The following is a 10,559-nucleotide window of genomic DNA, read 5'->3' as shown; positions in this document are numbered from 1 at the left end:
AGTGATTTTGCCTTGTAAATGCTTTCAGCTCTGCGAGTCAAATGAACCAAGGCTCAACAAACTTGTAAACCATGTTCTGATTTGTTTTAACTCAACATGGCATGTCATGACAGCATTCCTGAAAGCAGCCAGATGATGATACAAGTGACCTCACTTAAAATAAAGGTCAATAAATAAACAATCATCGAGTTTTTTCCAAAGGCATGAGCTGTAGGGATGTCAAGACAAACACCCAAACAACTAACACTACAGAGTCCTTGCAGGCATGGCCTTGAATGTTATGTTCCCCAAGAGAGGTTGTAAGACTGGAGCATTGAGCCTTCAGGAATTTTTATAATGTTAAGTAATACCGTGTCAGAGTCTTTAACTGCCTGACCCAAGGGAAAGTTTCTAGAAAGTGTTCAGATGATTTAAAGAGCAGAAAAGTGAAGGGGACACCCCTGATTCTTCTACTTAGGCTTGCACAAGACATTTAATCAGAAGTTTGCAAGGTGCCTTTCTCACAATGTGATCCTTGTAAGAAGTCACCTTACCTAATACTTTGGAATGCTCGGAAACCACTGCCAGGACTCTCAAGGCAAACAGGGCTCTTAAAATGATTCCGAAACATCTGTGTTGAACCACTTCAAGCATTCAATAATAAACTCGAGGTTGAAGAGCTACTAACCTTAAGCATATCATTTTTGAATGTGGTTTTAAGGCAGCCCAAAATTTCAACAACAGAATTTGACCTTCGTAATATTAAACTGGGTTTTATTTCTATCCATGTCCACAGAAATTGTTGTTGACCTCTTTTCACTTTTACCTGTAGCCAGGATATTCAACATTTCTACATAAGTGGTCCATGAGAGAAAGTCTTTCAGGTTCTAGAGCAACCTTACATGAGTTTGTGGGATTGCTGGGGGTTACTAGGGGATGTAGAGTAGATTACTGCCGCATGTGGCTCACATTGGATCCAGACATGCTGATGCCAGAAGATGGGTTGCCAGGTCTGCTCTAAACATCTTTCGAAGACATCCACACACATTACGAAACTCTGAACAGGCATTTATAAATACAAAATTCCACTGAGTTCCAGAACATTAGCTGCTCTTTCCACTGAAGCAGATTAGGTTTGAAGGCCTTGGCATTACTAGAGCACCAAGGCGCTGATGGGGACATTAAATACTTGCTGAACCATTATGGCCAATCTTTTCATTAGGAACCACAATTTCCTGTCCTATCATTCAGCCCAAGCTGGGAAATATTAGCCCAGCTCTGGAGCTGCTGTTCACCTGGCAATAAATGATCTGTGCTAATAGCTGAAACTGGACTAGAAACAAAAGCGGGGTTGTTGTGGACTGGTAAACAGTCTCAGACGAATGCACAATCTTAGAGAGGCTTTGACATTCCCATTGGATCATGTCCCAACAGCTTTAAAATGGAATCCCCCATCAAATCAACTAGTTAATGCAGAACTCTCAGTGGTGTCAGGGTTTCTCAATTCATTCTTACCTAAATTTCTTTCTCACCTGCATGGACATTTTCTCCACTCACACATGCTATGTCAATGCATAATTGAATTTTCCAAAAACAGCTAAAACTGCTGTGGTTACAAGGAATATGGTGGGTAATTTACAATATAAGCATTAGGCCAGTCAAGTGCGTTTTTAGATGACTAGTTAAAATGGACTAGTTGACTAGTAGTCATGCAAGTTTATACAAGAAAAAAGGGGTACAGGTATTAGGCATGTGCCCTACTTTTAGTGAATCCAATAGCTAAGGCTAACTTAATTTTCCTGTAACCCGGGCTCCTGTGTGTCCGACGGTGTTGTAGGCAATATAGTGGGGGTAGGGGGTTTTGACCTCACAGAGGGCATGGTTAATTAAGGCTGTTCTAGACCACGGGAAGAAATCCCCCAAAACAACCAATAAATCTGTACTCCGGGAGCTTATTAGTAGTTTGTTAATAAGGCTCCAGGGTACAGTCAGCTCGAAGTTTTACAACCCATGGCTCTATTAAAAGTATGACAACCATTCTTAAATGAATCACTTCAATTTTTGGACAATGCATGTCTTTGCGTTTTTAGGGAACACAAACATCACATACGTTCAATCTGAGGTTTAGCTTTCCATAAATCAGAGTAGCATGGTGTCAATATATGAAAAAATAATAAAACATGGAATACTTGAGATGAGGGGTTAAATAAAGGACATACTAGAACCAACTTCTTAGCAGACATGGCATGTATAGACTTAGGCTTACCACATGCTTCCGGAGGAATCTCTTTCCCCAAAGGCACTGTAGGAACCATCCTGCCTCTTGTATGTCAGTTGCCTCTGATAACCTGCCAGGTACATTGGAAGACCCAAGGCATTGTTTGCACTGCGTTTGCACAGATCTTCAATCACTTTTAAATAATTCTTCAGATGATTAACAATCAAGAAGACGCATTTAAGAATGAAGGCATGTTCTGCCTTGTACCTTGCAGTAGGTAGTCAGTGGCCTCTGCTTCCACCTCTGGGCTAAGCTGATGGGTTTTCTGAAGGTACTTGAGCACAAAGACATTGGGAGCAAAGTGGATCATGTTCTGCTCCCCACAACCAAAGGGAAGTCGGAGGAGCTTGTCAAGGTTATTGAGGGTGGGCCCCATGACATCACCTAGGACACAAAAGATTGTCACTACAGTAATTATACATGCCACCTAACAAACTTTAATGTGAAGTTTTGGTGTGTTTTGTTATGTAAGAATTCATCCTCACCAATCATGGCGGCGGTGGCTCGCTCTGAGCCTGGCACCACGTTGTGTGGGACTCCTAGGGTGAAAGCCTCATTGTGGTTCTCATCTGCATCTTCTTTGCGCCAGATCCTAAACTCACCTACGGAACCCCAGCCAGTGGAGAAGCCAATATGCCGCACATGAGCAGGGAGTGGTCCGGCCCACTGCATGATCAGGGTCTCACTGGAGGGCTCTAGGCCATGGCCAACCTATTACAAGAAAGATTATGTAACCAGACTATAGTTATTAGCTGATCACCAACCTAGGCCAACTTGTTATGGTCTTTTTTCGATAGTTTCAAAGGGGTTTTGGTCACCAGCTAGCTTTCGGAAACATCCTGGCAACACAATGAACTGATCTGAACTGCGCATGACGTGGTGGAGATTTGTATGCATTCATTCAGAGGAAACTAATCAAGTATGACTACACTTTAAATTCAATAATAACATGGAAACCAATTAAGTTCTACTCAAAAAGCAGTTTGATGAACACTGCATTAAACAGGCACAGGGAGCTCATAAAAAACAATTGCCAAGCCTTGGCAATAGCCAACCACATCACATTAAGACTACATAGTTTGGAATCTCCCATAAACAGACCTTGGTATTGAAAAGAGTTTGTCATTAAATGTTAGACCATCTAAAATGGAATACGACCTATGCTACAATGAAAAAGTTCACAATATCAAAACAAATATAGCCCCTGCTATGAGCAAGTACTTCAGTGTCGGATCTGAATCTTTTTGTGCCAGTGCTAGGCAGTGGTCATAAATCACAGTGTCTTTGCAGTGACATTAGCCAGTAGAATATGACCTCATTAGTATGCAGTGCTATGGAGCTCAACAAAACAAACTACATTTTATAATTCTCCAAGACAGTAGCGAAGCGGTTCTGAAAATGGTGTACTTTTTTAGTAACAAGCTAAAATTGGCCAAATTTACCAAATGAACAAGCCTAACAAAATTGATTTATGATAATCATAACTGTTACTGAATTATGTTCTAACAAAGTCAGCTGGAAGTGTGTAATGGTCCTAAACTTTTTTGTACCAAAGCGAAACTTGGTAAGAGCCACTATCGCCATGATCTGAACATACTTGGTCAACTTAAAGGAAGCGACCCCTTGTGGTCATAAAATAGGGTAATTTGTAAATATGCTTATAACCTCCTAAAATTTGACCTAAAGTCGCATCCTGAACTACCCTCTATATGGTAGCCATCAAATCAAAAACTGCAACTTATAATTCTTTCAACTTACCTGCACCCCCCCACCTCTCCAGCTGATCCAAAAGCTTCGGAATTCATCCCAGGATAGGATTGCTGGTGTTGGGGTGCTGGCTACAGGCTCTCCCATCTTACCCTGTGAGATCCAGGAGCGTGAGTTTTGCCTTCCACCCAGCACAATCTCCACCATTTCCGTAGTGTCATGTGCGCTTGGTGAGAGGGCAATGTGGGCGTCATTATGGCTTTTAATGGCCACTTGAACGTGTGCAACTTTGGCTGGCTTCTTCACGTATTGATACTCGTACTTGTTGGGTGTGGAGATGTGGATGCGTTCTGCGAAATGTGAGGGTAGAAATATTGGAGAATAAATTTCCCATTTTTGAAGCAAGCTACTAATACTATCAGTGTGAACAAATTAAAGAATTAATAAAGAACACAAAACACTTGATTACCGTTTGGGCAGAAAAAGACGCTATACGTGTATTCTCTAGGTAAACCTTCAGGCTACGGAAAAACAAAAAGAAAGGGATATTTAAGCAAAATACAAAAAAAAAATCACATAACTCCTCGGCACACTTCTTTTTAAACTTTGTACCGCTCACATATTCAGGGGTGCGTTTCCCTACAACGACTTAGTTCGTGGCTTCACTACCATAGTACGATGCATCATTGTAAAAATCAACTAGCTAGTCGCGACTGTTTCCCGAAACCCACTGTCGCAAATTATCGTTCAACCACGTTGGTTTCGCACATGGTGGAATAATAACTACTTTTAATGAAACTGTTTGAGATCCAATTAACGCTAGATTTTTTAATATAAATTACAAACATGTCTTCTGAGGACTATTTCTAATTGTTCTGAGTTATTTTGCTTTATTACCAGACTCAATATTTGGCTCGTTCTTACATAGTAGAGCACGTTCGCACATGCACACTCTTCAAAGACGTTACTTCAAATCTTTTGACAAACTAAAAGACGTAAATTCCATTTTTATGTATTCTAAATAAAAGGCACTGGTTGTACTGAATGTCAGCTTGCTTATTTTGCTCAAGATAAGGATTTATTACCTCCAAATGTCATGCAATATAGAAACGATGCCTCTAACGACAGGTTGAGAGCTGTCGTTCAAACCACACAACTTTGCGATGCTGTTTGCGAATGTTCGTTGGAACGATGGTTTCGGGAAACACCGACTCGTTAAACTATGCTGATAACGACGGAACTTGCGACCATAGTTGGCTAACAATGCTTTCGGGAAATGCACCCCTGGTCTGAAACACTGCAAAACCAGATAAGTGATCTCCAGTGCAAATTATGCTGTGCTCATCCAATCAATCAGTACATTCAAAACGTACCAGAAGAGGTATATAACACTCACTAAAACACCTGTTTGCAACACAACATGTAGCGACAATAAGACTCAGGGTCCCCACCTCTACCAGCACGCTCCTGCGAACATAGTCCATGCCTGCGGGGCTTCTCCTGTCCTCCTGTTCCTCACCCACTTTGCCAGCTTTGCTGGACTGCAGCCCATCAGAGCAACAACTTGGCTCACTGTAGGCCACGGCACGAGCTGCCATGGAAACAAATATGGGAAATGACAGAGAACGACTCAATGAAGAAAATGCTTTATTTGCATTGTGGGTGCATTAGAGGGGAAAAGTATACATGCACAAATATATACAAGTGCACACATGTGAGACTTCCGGCAGCATGCTTTCTTCCCTTTTTTTTATAAACCCGTAATGTCTTCCGAGACTCTGATGGTCTGTGGATAATAGGATACACACATGGCTTTGCAGCAGAATGGCTGCTTGCCAGCAAAGCCCTTTTGTATGTGTGTAGTGAGAAGGAAGGACTTGGAGCCAGGGGGGCTAGGACATTGGCTAGCACTGACCTACAAATTCATTGACACACCATAGAAATGGATGGAAAAGACCCCCACCACTATGCCCTTATGTACTTTTCCTCATCTGATAGCCCAAAAAGAACAGCTATTCTCCAGCACAGGTCATTACATAAGTCAATGACAAAGGTTTTATTTGGCAACTGTGCTTTGCTAAGGCTGAAATGGCACTACATTAAAAAAATTGCTGGCTGAAACAAGCCAAAGAGTCAGAATGTGACAACGATTGATTAATATTCCAAAGAATGTTTGCAATGTCTTGTAATAATAAACCTTCTGTAAACTACAGTGAGAATAAATACACGCTTCTTGTCTAACACGTAGCAAACCCAAGATTTAAACACTACCAGGAAAAAGTGACCGAATTTGATTCTCATGATCCGAAATGTCTTTGGGCTTCAAACCCACACGATATGAAGGCAGAAACATGTCCAGCATACAGGCTAACTACTTTAATCCATTTTAAAATATTATCCCAAGATGCACCTTGTGTAGTTGTTCTGATTTATTTTTAGTTAGTGATTTACCCACCTGTAGGGGTATAGCTGAAGTATTTAATGGACTAACCTGTGATGTTAGCGGATATAAGTTCAGAAAAGAGCAGAACTATAAAAGTGGGCGTGGCCTCCCCAGGCGCCACACACTTTTTCCGTGTAAGATGGTGTTTCGCTGGGTGACCCACAAACTTGATCCCCTTGGGCACTGACACTGTCACATGGACCTACGGAAAATGAGCGTAAAAATAAGTCATGGAGTTTCTCCGTATTACACAAAAACATGCTGCCCGCATTTTCAAAAATACAGCATGAACTCCCAACGGCTGCTAAAGGATTCTAGGGAATTTCTGAGGTGCATTGCACATTTTCCATGCTGCCTAACTCATGGCCTCCCATCGTTCCTCAAGGATTCAACTCTAAACCCCTCAGCGCCAAAAACTGCTGCAAATCTTTTCTCTGCACATACCTCAAGTCAAAAATAAGCTGATACTAAATAATATTTGAATCCACATGACATGAACAATGGTAGTGTATCAAAGTCATGGAAGTGTCTTGTAAAAGGTGCTTGTCTGTGCAAAAATTGTTGCCATGATGCCAAAGTGTTGCTAATCAGTTGCTAAGATGTTCTGAGTTGTTGTTTTATGGTTGCTAGATTGTGTTGGGTGGTTCCTTATTTGCCCCAATTTCCCTTTTCCACCAAAGCGTTTGGAGTTGGTGCCTACTCGCGAACCAGTTATTTGTGTTTCGACAGCCAAAGAACCGGTTCTCGGCCAGGAAAATTGGTTCTAAATCCAATTGGTTCCTTATTTGCCCCAATTCCCCTTTTCCACCAAAGCATTTTGAGAGCTGGTTAGGAGTTGGTGCCTACTCGCGAACCAGTTATTTGTGTTTCGACAGCCAAAGAACCGGTTCTCAGCCTGGAAAATTGGTTCTAAAGCCAATTGGTTCCTTATTTGCCCCAATTCCCCTTTTCCACCAAAGCATTTTGAGAGCCGGTTCGGAGTTGGTGCCTACTCGCAAACCGGTTATTTGTGTTTCGACAGCCAAAGAACCGGTTCCCGGCCAGGAAAATTGGTTCTAAAGCCAATTGGTTCCTTATTTGCCCCAATTCCCTTTCCCCACCAAAGCATTTTGAAAGCCGGTTCGAAGTTGGTGCCTACTCGCAAACCGGTTATTTGCGTTTCGACAGCCAAAGAACCGGTTCTCGGCCAGGAAAATTGGTTCTAAAGCCAATTGGTTCCTTACTTGCCCCAATTCCCCTTTTCCAACAAAGCATTTTGAGAGCCGGTTTGGAGTTGGTGCCTACTCGCGAACCAGTTCTTTGTGTTTCGACAGCCAAAGAACCGGTTCTCGGCCAGGAAAATTGGTTCTAAAGCCAATTGGTTCCTTATTTGCCCCAATTCCCCTTCCCCACCAAAGCATTTTGAGAGCCGGTTCGGAGTTGGTGCCTACACGCGAACCAGTTATTTGTGTTTCGACAGCCAAAGAACCGGTTCTTGGCCAGGAAAATTGGTTCTGAAGCGGCACCAAATCTTTGCTGGACTAGAACCGTTCTTTTACCACGTCATGCTTACATCTAGGGCTGGGGGCGGGGTTATTGAGACCAACAACACGACGGGAAAAGCTAAGACGAATGGCGAAGTACACAGTGACGTAACGACGCCGTTTGCTGGGCTCTTTTTTGGTGGAAACAAGGAATATGAAACGTTCATCTTTTTTCTGTTATCTGATTGTGACATATATTGATCAGTTTTAACAAAATCTGTGTAAAACCACACACACCTCAGCACATGTAGGAAGGTAGTTATAGACTGTCAGTGGGACTTTGGTTTGTTCACCACGGACAACGCTGTACGGCAGGGTGAAGTCGATGAAGAAGGGCTTAAATGTGCGCAGTTCAGCAGTCTGAGCCAGACCCAGACCCTTCTCCGCAGACAGACCAATAGCCCTCGTCACCCATGTGGTGATGGAATCGGGGACATCTAAACGTAACTCAGCCTCACCAGTAACACTGCTGTAAATAAAAGTTAAAATTAGTAAAAAGTATGTATATGTCTATATGATCATCCTGTGGGTCTCATGTATCGTACCAGTTGGCTTCTCAAAGAGAAGCATGCTGAGGAGAGTGCAACTTATAATTGAAAAACCCTACATTAAGACCATCCTAGGTTGGACACTCTCTCTCTTTTTAACGAGTTAATCTGAAAATATTAAAAGTAAAAAAAAGAGATCGTGCGGTTTAGTCGATTTTTGAAGAGACTGGATTGTTTTATATGATGAACAGATATATGAATTTAGTCTTCAACGAACATAAACAGAAGCCATTTATTCTTTTATGAATAGAAAGCTTAAAATGCCAGCATTTATTTGAAACAGAAGTAATTTGGAATTGGAACATTATAAATGTATTTACTGTTACTGATCAATTTAAAGAATCCTTGCTGAACAAAATAATGAATCTCTAAAATTAAAAAAAAAAACAACGTCTTTTTAACCCCACATTTTGTAGCTGTAATGTACTCAGTATGTTTCTGCATGCATCTAAAATCTAGAAATGCGAGTTAACCAAAGAAATATTTCACTACCTGACTTTAAAGCAATGCCATATCCATGTTTCCGGGAAGAATGTACGTCTGTGGTTCTCTGCCCTGAAAAACACACACTGACATAAGAGACAATTCTCTTACTGAACTTAGAGACAATGGAATGTGAGATTAACCTTATAATTTCAGACACTGTGAGCATGTGTACCGTGTCCCAGATCGGGAGTGCATGGCTGCCACCAGGGTGGAGGTGTGCGGTTGGAAAGCAGGCACGGCCTCGTCCGTATACATCCCTCCACTCTGCCTGTGATTGAGACTCACCATATCTGTCATCACCACCAGCCCCGTCTCCTACAACACAATTCCATGGACATATTAGCAATTGATAACTAAACTAGAGGTTTATATTTTCTAATAAAGTGGAGACAGTGAGGTCCTCACCGTAAAAGCAAAACGGGCATCTTTTGTGATGTCCCAGTGCCATGGAAACACAGAGGAGCGTCGTCTTCGCGACGACAAGCCTGGCCACCAAAAATGTCCCTCATCTTTGGGTATCCCAAAGGCATCAGATACATCAAAGTCAGCCAGTTCCTTGAACACCTGCAAACCAATAAACCCAGTTAAGACAACTTCCAAGCTATTGGTGGTATATGAAGCTTTAGATGAGGACTGACCTTCTCAGGTGTGAGCTGGAAGCCTGGTTTGATAAGGTACATGCTTTTGTCCACAGAAGCTACACATACACATGAGCCACTCTCTGCTCTGACCTTCAGACTGACCGGACTGCCTGGCATCGACTCATTTGTGGACAAAGACAAAGAGACCTAAAGACAAGGAAGTTTGGAACAATATGAGGGTGGGTAAATAATGACAGGGTCAGAACTGTATTTTTTTTTTTTTTTTGGGTGAACTGTCCCTTTAATAAATTATACGCCAGAATAACAATTAGTGAGCGACTCAACCCACCTCATTTTCGAAGCGGGGCTGCACAGGAAGTTGCAGACTGTCACTCACACCCTCTCCATTTTCCCGAACATAGTAGACCAGTAGGCGACTGAGAGGGGCCATGGCAGGAGTCACATTGAAATGCAGAACTGACACGCAGCTGTCGGTTTCCGCCTGAGAAGAGGACACACCAGAGTCTGGGCAGACAGAGGACATAAAGATGGACAGAAAAAAATGGGGAGGAAAAAAACAAGAGGAACAATAGTGCCTTTATGAGGTATAAGTAAGCTTCATTAATGGATTAATTCATGTTCCAAAACATTTTGTTATGAAAATATGCAGCATAATTCTTAGTACACAGAACAGAAAGTAAGAGAAATGGAAGTAACAGTCCATTATAAAATTATCAATATGTTAAAAATGAAGAAAATCAAAAAAGGTGAAATAAATCGTTTTAAACAATGAAAATGATATACATCATTTTTTCTAAAACTATGGTTGTCACATAAATGTAAAAATCACATGTGAACAGAATATTTTTGTTTCTCATTTCAACTTTATGAAAATGAAAATTCAAAACTGATAATATATAATTTCATAAATACAATTTTAGATATGAAATTATCTTAAAAAGAGTGACCAAAATCAATTACAAAATGTTATCAAATACAATGCATAACTTTACA

General features: G+C 41.4%; 1 protein-coding gene across 2 annotated transcripts in view; it reads right to left on the bottom strand.

Moving 5' to 3' along the window:
- Positions 1-10,559, bottom strand: part of cpamd8 (C3 and PZP like alpha-2-macroglobulin domain containing 8) — a 37,838-nt gene that overhangs the window by 16,807 nt on the left and 10,472 nt on the right. For both annotated transcript variants that reach the window (XM_039695046.2, XM_039695047.2), the window contains exons 15-27: positions 9,895-10,070; positions 9,603-9,752; positions 9,370-9,528; positions 9,137-9,279; positions 8,971-9,033; positions 8,168-8,399; positions 6,456-6,609; positions 5,416-5,555; positions 4,434-4,485; positions 4,016-4,314; positions 2,743-2,968; positions 2,465-2,641; positions 2,246-2,327 (exon numbers count right to left, since the gene is read on the bottom strand). In XM_039695046.2, the coding sequence (XP_039550980.2) occupies positions 2,246-2,327; positions 2,465-2,641; positions 2,743-2,968; positions 4,016-4,314; positions 4,434-4,485; positions 5,416-5,555; positions 6,456-6,609; positions 8,168-8,399; positions 8,971-9,033; positions 9,137-9,279; positions 9,370-9,528; positions 9,603-9,752; positions 9,895-10,070 (2,053 nt within the window). The remainder of the gene's footprint in view (positions 1-2,245; positions 2,328-2,464; positions 2,642-2,742; positions 2,969-4,015; positions 4,315-4,433; positions 4,486-5,415; positions 5,556-6,455; positions 6,610-8,167; positions 8,400-8,970; positions 9,034-9,136; positions 9,280-9,369; positions 9,529-9,602; positions 9,753-9,894; positions 10,071-10,559) is intronic.

Source organism: Pimephales promelas, chromosome 2 (genome assembly GCF_988280905.1).
Source record: "Pimephales promelas chromosome 2, fPimPro1.hap1.1, whole genome shotgun sequence".
Classification (NCBI taxonomy): domain Eukaryota; kingdom Metazoa; phylum Chordata; class Actinopteri; order Cypriniformes; family Leuciscidae; genus Pimephales; species Pimephales promelas.
This window is presented reverse-complemented; position numbering and strand designations above follow the sequence as displayed.